This window comes from Zonotrichia albicollis, chromosome 20 (genome assembly GCF_047830755.1).
Source record: "Zonotrichia albicollis isolate bZonAlb1 chromosome 20, bZonAlb1.hap1, whole genome shotgun sequence".
NCBI lineage: Eukaryota > Metazoa > Chordata > Aves > Passeriformes > Passerellidae > Zonotrichia > Zonotrichia albicollis.
Window position 1 is genome coordinate 11,317,562 of NC_133838.1, and position 17,034 is coordinate 11,334,595.

Genomic DNA, 17,034 nt, shown 5'->3' on the forward strand with positions numbered 1-17,034 from the left:
GATCAGCTGAAAATGTAGAAATGTGAACCCTTCACTTGAAAACACCTCCCCAGCCCATCTCAGATCACTGTTTACAGTCATCACCCCTTTATGGCATGATTTTAAATACTCATTATCCAAAATTAGTAAGCAGAATAAGTAAAATCCCTGATTAATGTATTCACCCCCCCCCCATTACTGCCCACCAGTTTAATTTCATAAAGCCACAGCACATTTATTCATCCAACAGAGAGAAATGATGACAAACACAGTGCAAGTTTATTCCTTTATTGATAAATGTTTCCCAAACTTTCCAAACTGGATTGTTCAATTAAACACAAACTCACAAAAATACTTCCAGCCTAAAATCCTCAACGTCCTCTTTAGAAGACACAAGGGGCAGCTCTGTTCAGGCAAAGGAAAAGCTTGCAAACCCCCCAAATTCTGGTTTTAGAAACCTCAAGCTTCAGAGTTGGCTTTTTAAATAAGATCTTTTAAGATTAATTTACAAAATGCAATATAACTATGTGATACAATGCATGGCCTTGAGATCTGCAGGACAGTGAAGGATCTTCAAACATCTTGAGCTGATGTCTAGGAAGGGGCTATTTGGCTTCTTTGTATCCTGGAGGGGAAAAAGGGAGAGAAGTTACTCACAGCATCCCTGCTCCAGGCTAGGGAATATTCCAGCATTCCAAGGAAAAAGGATTCCAATATAATTGGGAAGGCACAGAGAAGCTGCTCGTGGTGGTCAGATGATGAGAAATTGTTATTATCCACAAGAAACTCAAATTCTTTGCCAGATCACCCAGTGGAAATAAGAATTCTTCACCAGCTTGAGTTGTGACATCTGATCACAAACAGCAGCAGAGAAAGTCCTGGACATGGCAATTCCAGACAGCCCACAGAAAAATGGATAATGAAAAACAGGAAAAGGCATTCCAAGAAACAAAATCCTTATTCATAAATGAAACAAGAGCTAACCCCAAACACAGGTGACACCACTTGTGTGGACAGACCTACCCAGTGAAACATTTCCAACATTTATTACATCCTGAAGGCAGATGGTTTCCAGGATAAGGAATGGGCACTAACAGCATGTTTAGCCTCAAAATGTGGCTATTTCCCACATTAGCAGCTCCACAACACCTCAGGGACTTCAATATCTTTAGATCCCTTAAATAAGCATCAGAATGAATATTTCTTTAATTCTACACAAGTATTTTTCTGGGAGAAACTACACGAGGAGCTTTTTGTTGTTGAAGAGTGAACCACAACCAGGTAAGTTCTGGTCACAGACCCAGATAAATCGTTCACTAAACTGTTTTATTTACTGATTCTGGAAGCTTTCCACTGAAGCTGAGGACTGAGGCACTCACCAGTCATCCTGGTTCAAGAGGTAGCAGCAACCACTCCCACTTTTTGGGCAGCTTCTTTCTTGGCTTGGTGAGCCTGCAGCACTGCCACAGCCTCCTCCACCTGGGGACACAAACCCAGTGAGATTTTTTCTCCCTGCTCAGACAAAATTTTCTCCCTTTCTAAACAAAAAAAGGGAGCCAGCAGCTCACCTTGGAGCGGAGGGACTCTGGGGATTCCAGCATGTGCAGCAGCTCTGAGTTGTCAATCTCCAGCAGCATTCCTGTGATCTTCCCAGCCAGGCTGGGGTGCATAGCTTGGATCAGAGGGAACAAACGTTCTCCTGAGGGAGGAAAAGGAGGTCAGGTGGGTGAGTTTGGGTTTTTGAAACCTCAAGGGATGGAAAATGATGGGTGAGCAGTGGGGTTTGACTCACCCAGCATCTGTTTCTGCTCCTGGGGAGGGGCAGCAGCCAGCATGGAGGCTGTCAGGGGCTCCTGGCCCTGCACATGCACTGCAGGCTGAGGTGCCTGAAAAGGACAAAGAAAGGCTCTGAAATAAGGATGAGGCTGATTGCTTCATATTTAAACAATTCTATGATGTTCCCTCCTAAAATACAATCTCTGTCAAGCCTACAGAACACCTCAGCTTCAGAAAAGGGCAGGCAAGGTGCCCTTGGTTCACAAACACTCCCTGCAAGTCTTGAGCTCAAAAGTCAGGAATGCCACACAGAACACCATAAATATCTCACAAAAACTGGATCAAACATCATGAGATGTTGAGAAAGCCAAGTGTATATGGTGCTCTTTCTTTTAACGATACCCCAGTGAGAACTTGGCAAAGAGGAGAGAGACTTAAATGGTTTCAAAACAGGAACAAAGAACCAAGAAAAAAAATATCCTTACAGCCAGTCTGGCCACAAAAGGGCTTGTGAGTACAAGGCAGATAAACCAACCAGGGTGCCCCTGGCAAAGGCACAACTGCCAGGCTTTTAAATTCCAAATTAACACTGTCTGGGTCATAAAAGGAGCTTGAAGTTTCTATAAAAACCCTCCAGTTGCATGTGAAACTGCAGGGAGTTCCCAGCCCAGCCCTGGTGGTACCTGCAGAGGTTGGACACCCGGGTGGGGGCTGCGGACACTTGAGGCGTATTTGTAAGGAGGGACAGCCCTGGGAGCAGGGGCAGCTACAGGAGGACGGGGAGCCAAATTCTGTGCTGCTGTGCCAACACCTGCAAAGGAAGGAGAACACGGTGACAAACACCTGCAGCAACATGCTAACAAGCTGGGATGTCTGGTTTTAATTCAAACTTTGCATGGTGATACTTCTTTAGAAACCAAAGTGTAGCCGGCTACTTCAAGAAGGAGACATTGTCTCTAGAACCAATCACTGGATTCCACACCTTTTGTTTACCAGCTGGTAAAAAATGAATTTGGATGCTCTCCTAAAGCAAAACCCATAAGCTACAGAGATTTTGTGTTGCAGGGGTGTAGAGACAAGTCCCAAACCAATGGAGCAGAACCCATCTGGATTTCCACTGCTGTGCTGTAGCACCGGGTGCCCCCAGACCTGGCACTGCACAGCGAGGAACGGGAAAGCAGCAGGTGCTGGTTATAACAACCACCTTTGGGAGAAGCAGCCAATCTCCACAGCATCCTCCTCCCTCCCAGAGAAGGGGAGAAGCCCAGGAAGAGCCCCCATCTTACCAACTCTCTGGGCAGCAGCGGGGAGGCCGCGGGAGGCCGGGGCGTTGGCAGGGGCCAGGTGGCGCAGGGCGGGCCGGGGCCCCGACTGGCGCATGGCATTGGGCATTCCCTGGAAACCTAAAGGATGGAAAGAGGGGAAATCTCAAAAAAGAACCAGCTGGCAAGGCAGGACAGTCAGCTACAGGGGTGTGCTATAGGTGGTGCATTGCAGCCATGATATTTCTGAAAAATCCCTTCCTAAAGTCAGCTACAGGAGTGGTGCACTGTAGCCATGGTATTTTCTGAAAAATCCTTTCCTAAAGTCAGCTACAGGAGTGGTGCACTGTAGCCATGGTATTTTCTGAAAAATCCTTTCCTAAAGTCAGCTACAGGAGTGGTGCACTGTAGCCATGATATTTTCTGAAAAAATCCTTTCCTACAGTCAGCTACAGGAGTGGTGCACTGTAGCCATGATATTTTCTGAAAAAATCCTTTCCTACAGTCAGCTACAGGAGTGGTGCACTGTAGCCATGGTATTTTCTGAAAAAATCCTTTCCTACAGTCAGCTACAGGAGTGGTGCACTGTAGCCATGGTATTTTCTGAAAAAATCCTTTCCTACAGTCAGCTACAGGAGTGGTGCACTGTAGCCATGGTATTTTCTGAAAAAATCCTTTCCTACAGTCAGCTACAGGAGTGGTGCACTGTAGCCATGGTATTTTCTGAAAAAATCCTTTCCTACAGTCAGCTACAGGAGTGGTGCACTGTAGCCATGGTATTTTCTGAAAAAATCCTTTCCTACAGTCAGCTACAGGAGTGGTGCACTGTAGCCATGGTATTTTCTGAAAAAATCCTTTCCTACAGTCAGCTACAGGAGTGGTGCACTGTAGCCATGGTATTTTCTGAAAAATCCCTTCCTAAAGTCAGCTACAGGAGTGGTGCACTGTAGCCATGGTATTTTCTGAAAAATCCTTTTTCCTTAGGATCTTTTTCTCCTGAGAAGCTGAGAGGCCTCAGGAATAAAATGTAAACAGTAATTATCTGCTGCTGTGGAATGCAAGAAGTGCATCTTTGATTAGTGTCAAGTGGTTGTTACTGATTAATGGCCAATCACAGTCCAGCTGTCTGTCTGGTCAGTCACAAGGTTCTATTATCCTTTCATTCCATTCCTTTCCTTGCTAGCCTGATGAAATCCTTTTCTTCTATTTTTTAGTGTAGTTTTAATAAATAATTTTATTTCAATATAATATATATTATAAAGTAATAAAATTATAGATAATAATAAAATGTATAAATAATTATAAAATCTGAAACATGGAGTCAGATCCTCATCTCTTCCCTCATCCTGGGACCCCTGTGGAATACCACCACAGTGCACAGGGAGAATCAGAGAATCAATGCTGAGTTGGAAGGGACACACAAGGATCAGAGTCCAGCTCCTGGCCCTGCACAGGACCATTCCCACAAAGCAAAGCACGAATTGTTCCTGTTGGGAAGTTCAGCTCCCAAAGGGCTCTACAACCAAAACAGCCTCTGGCACTCTCACCTTGAGGTCTCCCTCCTTGCTGCCATCGTGGGTTGGGTCTCATCTGTGTCATTTGGTTGGGTGCATAGTAAGTGGGTCTGCTCTGAGCCTGGAGGAAGATGAGATAAGCTCAGAGGCAACATCCAAGTGCATCACAAACATTTGTTTACAACGTGTTTTGGCAGCCGTTGCCAGGACTCAACACTCAGGTCGGATTAAGTAAGAACAGGCAGCTGGCAAGTCCCAGAATTAACTCCACTGCTGCACCCCCCATCAGGACTTGCTGCTCACAGGCATGAGAAAGGCTCAGTGAGATTAACACAGGTTCAAAACCCCACGGGAGCTCACCTGGGGCACAGCAGGCATGAAATAGCCGCCAGCAGCGGGCTGGAACTGGTTGATGATGGTGTTGGCAGGCAAGGCCCTCATGCCAGCGATGCGCTGCATGTACTGGTTGGTGAGATGAGCCTTCCTCTCCTCCTTCCTCTGCGCCAGAGCCACATAGAGGGGCTTGGAGCCCACGATGCGCCCGTTCATCTCTGTCACAGCCTTGGTGGCCTCCTCTGGAGAGGAAAAGCAGACAAAGCCAAAGCCTTTGCTCCGTCCATCTTCCAGCATCACCTGCAGCAAAGATCAGTTGCTAATGGAGCACCAGTTGAGCTGAAGAATTTGTGGTGTTTTAGATTTTTAGGTAGCACATAACTTGTTGCAGAGGTGTAGAGACAGGTTCTCATGAAGAGCCACCTGTCTGGATTTGCTCTGCGTTGCTGTCAGCACCATGTGTCCCCAGGCCCACACTGCACAGTAAGGAATGGGAAAGATTTGGTGCAGTCCTAAATGCACAGAGGAAAGTGGCATTTCATGCTCACCACCTCAAGCAAGCATGTTTGCCACTTCCTGTCTCTCCTTTTAGTAAGGGAATTAAGTTTTCAGTAAAATCCTACTATTTTCAAGGTGTTTTCAGAATCACAATAGCCACAGGTTAAGAACAGCCCTTTAACCCCATGGCAGACAACAATTCCCTCTTCAGGCTTTAAAATCCAAGTAACCCCCAAATCCCACAGTACCTTGGCACTCGTTATTGACCCAAAAGGTGAGAACTCCTTCCTCAGTTTTTCATCATCTATAGTGTCATCTAGGTTTTTAATGTACAGGTTAACACCCTGGAAAGGGAAAGAACAGCATGACATTCACAGCATTAAAAAAAATTCTTAAGCACATCAACTGTTATCCATCTGCCATAGCTGTAATTTATCTGAAAACTCTTAATTTAGCATCATGTTCCTGCCACACCACCCAAAGCCGAGGGTGATAAATGTTGCAAAGGCGTAGAGACAAGTCCCACTGTGGTGAAAGGGAGCTTGTCTGGATTTCCTCTGCCTTCCTGTGGCATCACCACATGTCCCCAGCCCAGCAGTGCACCTCAGGGACTGGGGGAGCTGCAGATGCCACCTCTGACACGACCCAGTTCTGCCACAAATTACAGAGAGCAGTGCAGAGTTGGGCTGGCTCTTCCCATCCCTCCAGGGATCCCCATGTGAAAGTCAAGGAGACTTTCCTAAACACTTTCAGTACCAAAACCAAGCCCTGATGCCCCCTCTGCCACCAAATACCACAGAGACACCTCTGTGTTTCAACCCAGGACAATAACTGCTCTGGCAATTCCTTCAACAGATCAGAAGTAGTGCTTAAATTGAGAAAATAAACGTTATTCACCTGGTACCGGCTGAGTCTCTCCTGTTTTAGCTGCTCAAACCTTCTCTTCAGCTCTGCCTGGCGCTCAGCCTTCTTCTGTGCTCTGCCCACAAAGAGCATTTTCCCATTGATGTCCTTGCCATTCATTTCTTCCACTGCCTGCACAGAGGGTTCAAGAGGAAACTCTGAGCTGCAGCAGCAGGACAGCCCTGATCCTGTCACAGCCCAGGGCTGACGTTGTGTCCCTGCCTGTCAGCCAATAAATCACAGTTTGCACATTACCTTTGCACTTTTCCTGTTAACAAGGATCATTAAAGACAAGCTGAAGTTACCACAAACACACCACGGAGTGCTGAACTAACTTGGAAATTCATCCTCACTCTTTCTTGTAATTAAAACTACATTTTAACAAGCATTCTGCTTAGAAAAGACCACTTTTGAGCAATGTTCTCACTCTAGGTGCCCTCCTCCTCCTTCAGCCCTGCACTGTAGTATTTCTCCAGCAATTAACATTCTTGATTATGCCACTGTGTGGATCTAGGAAACTGGAGGGATGCCAAGTTACCCTTGAATGTCAAGCTATTAAGGTGCAAAAGGTTTCCAAGTTCCCACATCTAGAAGAGGTCATGCCCAAGGCAGAATTTTCTTCCATTTCAGAAACAGGCTCCCAAGATAAACCAAGATTTTCTCCTCTGAAGTTATCTAAGCAACATAAAAGTTGGTCCTACCTTGTTGGCCTCTTCATGCTTTTCAAAGCTTACAAAGCCAAAGCCTTTGGATTTTCCAGTGGGGTCTGTCATCACTTTAACACTCAGAGTTTTACCTGTTACCAAGGGACAGGGTTAGTAAAATATCAAAAGTATTTAAAGATTATTAAATTCCATGTAATATCTCAGTTCTCAGCTTTAAAGTGACCCAGGTAGGGACCACATTTTATAAAATTCACAGCCTCAATACAAGTATTTCTGTATTTACCATATTTGCCAAAGAGCTCCTTTAGTCTTTCATCATCCATGTCATCCCCAAAGTTTTTAATATAGACATTGGTGAATTCCTTTGCCTTGGCTCCCAGCTCGGCCTCCCTCTCTTTACGAGACTTGAATCTCCCAACAAATCTGTAAGACAAAAAAAATGAAAACCCCAATAAACAGATCGGTTTCAAGAGCCAAAAAATAATGTGTGACTTGTGGCGAGGCAAAATAAATGAGTGTGCAGTAGGAGCTGGGAATGGGGACAAGAAAGGGTGACAGCAGAGGACAACAAACAGGCCACAGAACAACCAGAAAAATCACCTGTGCTGTGGCTGGCCAAGGAGTCCCAGCGGCCCTAGACAGAACCCACCCCAGCCCGCTCGCAGAGAGGTGGCAAATCAAGGCTGGGTCAGGGAAACCCACCAGTCCTGGAATGGAGGGGTAGCAGGCCATGGCTTGGGCAGGGTCACTCACCAGCCCTGGAGTGGAGAGGTAGCAGGCCAAGGCTTGGGCCAGGAGAACCAGTGCCTTGTGTGTCCCTGTTAATACCGAGATGCATCCCGGAGCATGTGAGCGCTGCTGCTGCCGCCTGTGACACTCACACTTTGCGGTCGTTGAGCAGCATGCCGTTCATCTTCTCGATGGCCCTATCTGCAGCATCCTGGGTCTCAAAGTGCACAAAGGCGTAGCCCTTAGAGCCATTCTCATCACACACCACCTGCAGGACAGGGAGCAAAGCTGTCAGTGTCCCTCCTCTGCCACGGGCCAGTGGGGAAAATGTGTCACTGCCAAGGGTCGGCACCAGGCAGCTCCTGACTGTCACAGACACATTTTATGAAAAATCCTTTCCTTAGCATCTTTTTTCTCTCAGGAACAAAATGTAAACAATGATTATCTGCTGCTGTGGAATGCAAACAGGTGCATCTGGGATTGATCTCATGTGGTTGTTTCTAACTAATGGCCAATCACAGTCAGCTGGCTCCCACACAGAGTCCGATCCACAAACCTTTGTTATCATTCCTTCCTCTTCTATTCTTAGCCAGCCTTCTGATGAAATCCCTTCTTCTATTCTTTTAGTAGTTTTAATATAATATATATCATAAAACAATAAATCAAGCCTTCTGAAACATGGAGTCAGATCCTCATCTCTTCCCTCATCCTAAAACCCCTGGAACACCATTGTCCAGTTTTCGGCTGTTTGAGGGGCCTGGAAAGGCCCGAGGTGGCCTTGGGGCAGCCCGCGTATCAAAGAACGAGAAGAGGCTTCAGTTCTTCTTTCGGTCTTTATGTTTATTAATTGTTTATCTAAAAGATTTTCTTTCGGCCCGACAGAGGTCTGCTCAGCAGCCAGCCATGAGCACACTGTGCTGCCCTCCGGACAGCCACCTATCTTTATACCCATTGTTACGTGTACAATATTTATCATTTTTCCCCAATACCATTTATTCTTATTGCCCAGTGCACTTTTAGTAATGACCAATCCTAAAGTGCCACCATCACCACAGAAGATGGAGGAGAAGAAGAAGAAGAAGAAGGACAGGACACGCCCCAATTCCTCCATCTTACTTCTCTAAACCCCCCTGTACAGAAATCCTAAACCCTGTGTCTCACCCTCTAATTAACCAATCCCTTCACCATTCACCCTGGTGAAATCCTCCTATCCTCATACAGGTGTCGTCTCCTGTGTAGGATCAAAGTCCAGCCACCAGACACTTCTGGCAACATTCCAGGACTCCCGAGCCCCCCAAGGGTGGTCTCAGTGGCTCAGCACCTCAGGACTGAGATGCTGAGATCCCACACACCATCACACCTGACAAGGGTCAGCTCCTGTGCCTCAGATTCCTTTATGACCAAATCTGATGCAATTTCAGCTTTTGGTTAACTCTGCCTTTCAGAGATTCTGTTATAACACCAAGGTTTGATCTCTCTAGGCACTGTTCATTTAAAGACTTGGACTTGATGAGCTTTGTGTGTCCCAATTCAGAATATTCTGTGATTCTGCTCCTTACACTTGACAAAAAGTGTCCCTTACACCATCTACACTCAAACCTCTGATCGTATCCCCACCCTAAAAGAACTGGACAATGTAACCACATCTCACCTTGCAGGACAAAATGTTTCCAAACGCTGAGAATGTGTCGTAAAGTGCCTTGTTATCAATGGATTTGTCCAGGTTCTTGATGAAGACATTGCCAACCCCCGACTTCCTCAGGGAAGGGTCCCTCTGAGACCACATGATGCGAATGGGTTTCCCTTTGATCACATCAAAGTTCATGGTATCGAGAGCTCGCTCAGCTGCAAGAGAAGCCAAGAACACATTTTCTGTGGTTGGTTAGAAAATAAAGGTTTCCAGTGGGTGGGTGATTATTTTCTCTGAATTTTACTCAGCTCATCTGGGTTATTATCAGAGGTGATCAATGGCTTTTAATTCAATGTTTCAAGGGAAGTTTTTGCAGCACAGTCACTAAAGGTTTCATAGACTTTAAATTTTCATTATAGCAATATATTCACCATCACAGCAAAACTGATATTAAACTGCCTGGTTTATTAGCTATATTCTGAAGTATTATAAAGGTAAATTACTCCATCTAAAGAAGTAAAAGAACAGGAAACTCTGGTTAAAAAATGAAGTAAAGAGTGACTCTGTGGCTGTTTTGCTTTTTATGAAGCTCACATCTCCCCATCCTCATTTCTATTCAGAGAGAAGGATCATCTCCCTGTCAGGTCAGGGAAAATGTGCATGAACACATGGCTGGCTGTGAGGACATGAGTCAGCCTCTACATAACTTATGTGGCCAAGAAATTATTCCCAAGTTGCTCAAGCTATAGATGACAAGGGAGTTGAGAAAATTCTGGGGGGAAAAAGGTCTGTACACCCCATCTGACTAAGAGGGAAGTGTTTATCTGAGCTCTCAAACACCAGCACTGTCATTCTAACCTGCACTGAAACCCCCCTCCACGAGGCTATTTCTGCTGCCTGCTGGTGTATTAAAAGGATCATTACGTACACACATCAGGATCTTGTTCATAAAATTGAGATGCTTGCACTGTTCTGTGCCAGAAAACACTCCCAGCATGGAGCGAGCAGAGAAGAAAGAAAGAGTCTGAATTCCCAGCATGGAGCAGGCAAAGAGATGGAAAGACATGCATTAAAATCAAGGAAAATTAACAGGGCAGAACCCAAGTTTTCCACATTTGTTTGGCTCAGTTCTCCCAGGCCACCTTCACCCTGTGGTATTTGCTGATTAGATTTCAGGAGCAGAAAATTCAAGGGAAAAAAACCAATCTGAACACCTCGCACGTGACTTGGCTCGTGCAGCCCGATTAACAACTCAGCATGTCCCAAAAGCACCTCCAGGAATTCCAATGGAACACTGCCCACCAAAGCTTGCACTCCTACCCCCAACCCAGCCTCCACCACTGCATGGAAGCTTCTCAGAATTTTCCATGTGCTTTGAAATGTGTTCTTTTTCGCTCTTGCTGCTTTTTAAATTGAAGTGGGACCATCACTGTTCTCCCCCCCACGCAAATCCAGCTGGGAACAAGCTCTGCTTGAAAAAAAAAAAATAATAATTTAAGGACTCCCAACAGCTCTGCTTAGACCAAGGTGCTAAATGCAATTAACTGCCAGGCTAAAACGATTCCTTGCTGCTCCAAGTCCATGCAAGCCAGGTTCTCCCTGCAGTCCTTTCCTGGTGCAGGCAGCTCAGCAGGAGAGCCGGTGCAGCTCTCCTGTCAAATTTGGCAGTGTTTATTTATAGCAGGCAGAGGTCCTGCACAAGCATGTGCTGGCAAGGGCACCAACCCGGGTGGATAACACCATCTGCAGCAGGAACAGGGACAGCAGATCAAGCAGCGGCTGTGATGGTTCCACGGGCAGCACCCAGCTCCAGAGCAGTCAGGAAGTTCCTCCTGGTTGTCAGATACTATTGCACTGCTCTTCCAACAGGTTGCTACTGTTCCACTCTATTATTACACCCAGACACTCGTGGGGAGCTGTGAAAGCCCTACAAGGATTCCCCGAGGGATTTGTGCCACACCCACAGGTGGAGATGCAACAGCAGGACCTCAGAAAACCTGAGAAGGAGCTGCAAGAGCTCTGGGAATGACTCACACCAAGCACATCTGATTCATTTCCTTCATCTGAGCAAACACCTTCTCATTTTCTGCTATTTAAGCCACAAAGCTTCAGCCATTTCAGTTCCTCTATCTGTTTCTCTCCCACTGGTTCCTGTCATCCTTCCAGCAGACTCAACTGCGGCTCATCCAGAGCATAAAACACTCACAGCCCCTTTCAGGCTTGATTTTCATTCCTTTTCTAATAGGGAGAGCACCTGAATACTCACTGCAGTTTGCCTCAGGCCTCAAGAGCAATTAACCTCCCTTGTAATGCAGAGTTAACACAATGCTGGAATTAGTGGGTGTGGTTGATCAGCATGAACATCAATAACCAACCTCACACCCCAAGATTCAACCAAAACTCCACACAAAGAGTTTTATTCTCCCCAAACCTCCAGGCTCTCACTTAGGTCACTCATCCAAAAAGTCCTGACAAGGAAAGCACACAGAGCAAATTTAGACACTTATTTTTTTAAAAAAGAGATGGTGCATATTCAACAAAATTAAATTCCTCAATCACTGAGGTTACAACAAAATGAGAAGCCTGTGGCAGTACCAAGTCTTCCCTTTCAACTTCACAATTTGCCTTACACAGCTCCTCCCTTACACTGTCTTCAAGGAGGAGAACAAACAAGTTTATTTATACTTTCCTACAGAAACACAGATCTATTTCCAGCCCTGGGATCCTCCTCAATTGGGAAACATTCTGTTTTCCCTGCACTTTCAGGACACCTTATCTCTGCAGCCAAACTGAAGTTTCTCTGCTTCACTGCCCTGAGCTGTCTTTTTGTGACTGTCAATGTTTGGAATTCAATTCCACGCAACACAAGAAAAGAGAAATTCAGCTTGTTTGTTGGGTTTGTTTTCTTCCCCTTCTGCACAGTCAAAAAGAATAAATATTAACAACTGCTGAGCCTGAACTAGCCAGAACTTTGAAGCGTTTCCTCACCCTGCCTATCACAGGATGACAGGCTCAGGATTCAGCATTCCCTGGTTACTACAGCAAGGAAATGCAATCAGAACCAGCAGAGCTCATTTTCCCTAAAAATAACCACTCTGCGGCAGATTACTGCCAGTTAGACAATGCCTGACCAGCATCACTCCAGCACCTAAAAACTGTAAAAAATAACACAAGTTTTGGCCCAGTTTGGACACTGGAAGTGCAGAGCACGCTCAAGATGTGACTGAGCTCCTCATGGCCCTGAAATGGGGATGAGTTCTGGCTGCTTGATTTACTCTGTGGACACAGGGGAAGAGTTTTGCTTTAGAAACACACCAAAATAAAGTTAAAACATCACTTTCTTCAGATTTACAAAGCCCTCACCCTTCCACAAAAGGTGCCAGGGAAATGCAAATTATCATTTATCGACCTTTTTAACACCTACTAGAGTTCAAAGACACCACGAGTCCACAAGAAGCCTGCAGAGCACAAAAGCTCCTGATTACTGTAAGCACCTACTCTCAACCCTAAATCCCATCAGATCCTACAGTGCTCCCCCCTCAGCTTTTCTCAGATTTAGTGGGATGAAGCCAAGTGCATTTCTGATTATGCATTCCTGGAAGAAAACAGAGAATCCCTCCTCCTCCCAGGAAGCCTCATGCAGGCAAGTGCCACCTTGAAAACAGTCCAAATTCCTGCATTTTACAACGAAAATTATGTTCCTCATAGTCAAGTTTGTTTTGGAGAGACCACAGCCTTCTTCCAAATCATCTGCCCTACTGCATTACATGGAGGGCAGCAGCTGGGTTTTTTATTTATGCTGCAGTTTGACAGGAGAAATTTAAAAATTCACATTTCTTCGTGAGGGCAGGAGGAGTTTGACTATTTCCCTGCCCCAATATTCACTCAATGATTAGGTTGAAACCACTTGACCTTCTAAGACCTACCAGTAACAAGACACCAGCTACCAGCTCCAAGTGTCACTTCAAGCCCAGGAGCTTCCTAAAATGTCTGCTGCCTCCCCAGCAGCCCAGAATGGTGCAACCTCCCCCTAAATTCCTGCCTACTTATTACCATAAAAGATTACCTTGGAATATATTGGGAAAGCCCCAGTTGTACAAGGTGCAGAGAGATCCTGCTAAAGCCATTGAGCCCCTCTGAGATCACTCTTCTCTGCTTTGAGAGAACTTTATCTACAATTCTGCAGCCCATCTGCCCAAAATTTATCTAATTCAAGCTGGAGTTCCTTCCTGGCTTTGTTTCTGCTTGTTGCTTTTATTTCTCTGATCCTGCAAAATAAGTTCACTGCCCAAAAAAAAAAAAAAAAGAAAAGCTTTTTGGTGCCATGAATGCGAAATTATGCAGTGGGGTGCAACTCAGCTTTTAATCAGCATGACAAGGGAAAGAATTCAAAGTGCTCAGTCAGATCAGCCCAAGGAAATGGCATCACAAGGAACAGCCCTGGGAGAGGATGGAAGCTCTGTAAAAATGTAAAGCAAAGTTTACTTGTTGCTGAAATCTGTGCTGATGTAAACTGATTGTGAATTCAAGGGAAAAGATCACTCTTATCTCTACTTGGATGCCCCTATCACACAGAGATGCTGTTAAATCCCAGCACGGAGCAATAAACTTGCAGCAGTCAGCAGGCAGAGCTCGGAAAACTGGGGCAGAAAACGCTGACCCATTTTCCTTCCAGAAAAGACGTGTTCCAAAATGACCTCTCCTGTCCCATCTTTCATGTGCTGCTTCAGCTCTGCAACACCTGGCTTTGAGCAGGAAACAAAGTGCGGAAAAAAGAGAGTCTGGCAAGAGCAAAGCAAATGTTGCCTCTGCACATGAGACAATCTGGTTCTCAACACATTGAACAAAGTGTTTTATTTCACTTTAAAGCAAGATCGCCACTTCCCCGACTGGGAGGCACGTCCAGCTGCTTGAACAACAGGAGATATTAAATTTATTAAATTTGGGAGTGTGTGGAGCAGCCACAGATCAGTCACTCAACTGAGCACTCAGCTACTCTGAACTTTCTCTGCTAGGACTGGCTGCACAAATCCCCAAAGAAACAGCCCCAGACTACCCCAGAATGAAGGGGAACACCACGGGGATTATTTCCTCATGAGAGGAAAAAACCACAAATCTCTGAAATTTACTATCAGTGCAAGAAACAGGCCAGTCTAAAATTAAAGATGTTAGTGAGAAGTGCATTTTGTAGCCACCAAACAGTAAAAAATATTCCAGTTGTAATCACCAGAAAGAGACAACTCACCGTGCAACGCTGTAATGGGCAGCTAGGTGAATGAGTGAGGAAAAATGAGTTAAAATGAGGGGGAAAAAAAGCCATGGATGCGGCTGCAATTGTCACTTACCATCTGCGGGCTGCTGGAAGTTGACGTAGGCGTAGCCCAGGGAGCGGCGGGTGATCATATCCCTGCAGACCCGAATGGACAGCACGGGGCCAGCGGGGCTGAACTTCTCGTAGAGCATGGCCTCGGTGATATCGGGGTGCAGGTCCCCCACGTACAGCGAGGCCATGGGGTAACTGCTGGCGGCCGTGTTCATCTTCCCCTCGGCGCTCTCAACCGCTGGGGTTTTGCACTTGGGGGGCTCAAGGCAAGCTTCTTATAAATATTAATTCTGCGGGAACACTCAAAACTCTTAATTAAAGGCTAAGCTGCGGCCGGCAGAAGCTTGGGACAAGAGGGGCTGGCACCAGGACACGGAGCAACTGAGAGGGGTTGTGCAAGCTTGAAAAATCAGCAAAAACACCCCAAAGTTAAACCTCCTGGAGAGGATGAGACGCCAAAATTCATCCGCCGGCTCCCGAGCGCTTTGAGGCAAAAAAAATCTCCTAAAACCCCAACGTCTCTTTATCTTTCGCTTCGATTTAGCCCAGATTCTGCGGAGCGGCGGCCCGTTGATTTCCTGAGGAAATAAAAAAATAAATAAATCTATAAATAAATAAACAAAGCTCTAACACGCACTAATACAACTATTTCTCTTAAATCTGGCTCGGCTAGATAGCCTGAAGGTATTATAAATAAACCAGCGCGGCACGCGGCGGCCTGAGGGCGGGCAGGGCAGGGCAGGGCGCGGCCGCCGCGCTCTCCCAGCGCGCCGCGCTCCCCCGAGCGCTCCCTACCCCGCGGCGCCGACCCGGGGCGAGCTCGGCGGCGCCGGTCCCGACCCCGACTCACGCGGTGCGGCCGCGGCGGACGGAGAGACGGCGGTTTCGGGCGGCGGGCGGCCCTTTATAGGCGCCGCGGCGGCGCGAGTGGGCCGCGGTGCCGCCGAGAGGAGGCGGCCGGGCCCGGGCCGGAGCGCCCCGCGCCGCACGCAGCGCCCCCCAGCGGGCGGGAGGACTCTCCTGGCTCCCTCCCGGCTTCCACCATTTCGGGGGCGCCACAAGAGAACAGGCCGCGTTGGGAATGATTAAAGTTAATTGTTTTGGAAATTGTGTCGCTTGAGTGATTGGATTTAGGGTAGTAAAGGAAAGGAGGTGCTGATGGGGGGTCTGGCAAAAGTCGCAAAGTTGGTTTGGGGTGTGGAGCATCACCCTGATGAGGAGAGGCCGCAGGAGCTGGGCCTGGTTATTCTGGCTGAGAGGGGATCCCATAAATCTATAAAATATCCCCAAAGGGTGTCAGAGGAATGTGCCAGATTGTTCATTGTTCCCAACATGGAGCAACAGCCGTAAACTAAAGCACAAGTTTCACCTCAACAGATTTAGGGATGAATCCCCTGTGGGCAGCTGGCAGGGAGATGAATGCACAGCAACAAACCCCAGAAGAGTTTGTGGGGTTGTTTTCACTCCCACCCCATCCTACATGTGCAGATGTCTCACAGGGCAGTTCAGTCCCACCATAAAACACAAAAAAAATCCAGAGAAGCCTTTTGGGGAGAGCAGGGCCATGGGGCAGAGGAAGAGCGAACAATTCCTCTGGGATTTTTCTTCTCCAAGCTCTGGTTTTGGAGGTGTTGCTGGCAGCGGGATGAAGAGCTGTTCCCACAACCTCCTCCTCCTCTTCAGAGCATCATTTTTCCCCAAATTAGCGCAAATTCCTGCAGCAGCCCCGGTGCTGTGCCAGCTCCCACCATGGGCTGCCCCATCCCAATGCCTCCCCATGGAAGTGAGCTGTCAGTCCCTCTTCCCAGGGTGAGGTTTAAACAGCTCCCAACAGAAAGCTGCTGGAAAGAGAGAGGGATTCACCCCCCTCTGCTGCCGTCCCGTGGCTTCACGCTCACGAGATCAGCTCCGGGGAGATCCGTAATTATCTATTTCCAGCATCTTCAGCGGAGCGTGAGGACACAGCAGTGCAGGATTCAGTGATTCATCAGTGACCTTCAGGCTCCATGGCTGTCCTGTTAAGGGGGACTAAAATAGTCTGTAGACACTGGTTAGCTGGGCATTGTGGCTTTTCAATTGTTAAATTGCCTTTAATTTGCTTTAAAAGCGGGATACAGCGTTATCATAAAAACGAGATACGGTATCTTCCCCTTCAGTGGAATAATCTTCCACTACAGTAGAATAATGAAGAGTAGCAGAAAAAAGGTAAAAATAGCAAAGCAAATTGTAGTGATTAGCAATATTTTCTGTCCTGAAAAACACGAATGACACAAATCCTCCTCCTCCTGCTCTCATCATTCTCCCAACAGCTGATGGTGCTGCGAGGCCGCACGGGTGGGATCACACCTGCCACTGTTTTGTGCTCGGTCCTTCACAGCTGGCACCTCCTCCGCTGGGAAACCAGGGACACGACACAGGCATG

At 46.9% G+C, this 17,034-nt stretch overlaps 1 protein-coding gene and 3 non-coding genes across 5 annotated transcripts; all 4 read right to left on the reverse strand.

Annotated features, from left to right (window-relative positions):
* Positions 1-251: 251 nt before the first annotated feature.
* PABPC4 (poly(A) binding protein cytoplasmic 4) lies at positions 252-15,614 on the reverse strand. 2 transcript variants are annotated; one of them, XM_005494680.4, is made up of 16 exons: positions 15,463-15,614; positions 14,635-15,190; positions 9,311-9,504; positions 7,812-7,927; positions 7,214-7,353; positions 6,967-7,061; positions 6,260-6,397; positions 5,611-5,706; positions 4,892-5,164; positions 4,565-4,652; positions 3,042-3,158; positions 2,439-2,566; positions 1,772-1,865; positions 1,548-1,678; positions 1,359-1,458; positions 252-604 (listed from the first exon to the last, which is right to left on the reverse strand). In XM_005494680.4, exons 2-15 carry the CDS (start codon positions 14,825-14,827, stop codon positions 1,372-1,374), a joined length of 1,890 nt encoding a protein of 629 aa, XP_005494737.1. In that variant the 5' UTR covers positions 14,828-15,190; positions 15,463-15,614; the 3' UTR covers positions 252-604; positions 1,359-1,371. The 2 variants fall into 2 exon arrangements, with proteins under 2 accessions (XP_005494737.1, XP_014128001.1); XM_014272526.3 differs by having other exon boundaries at positions 15,408-15,563.
* LOC113460228 (small nucleolar RNA SNORA55) lies at positions 2,810-2,943 on the reverse strand. Its single transcript, XR_003382003.2, has one exon. It is a non-coding gene; the product is annotated as a small nucleolar RNA SNORA55 (small nucleolar RNA).
* LOC113460227 (small nucleolar RNA SNORA55) lies at positions 5,245-5,372 on the reverse strand. Its single transcript, XR_003382002.1, has one exon. It is a non-coding gene; the product is annotated as a small nucleolar RNA SNORA55 (small nucleolar RNA).
* Positions 5,857-5,992, reverse strand: LOC113460229 (small nucleolar RNA SNORA55). The gene has a single exon (XR_003382004.2). It is a non-coding gene; the product is annotated as a small nucleolar RNA SNORA55 (small nucleolar RNA).
* Positions 15,615-17,034: the final 1,420 nt, after the last annotated feature.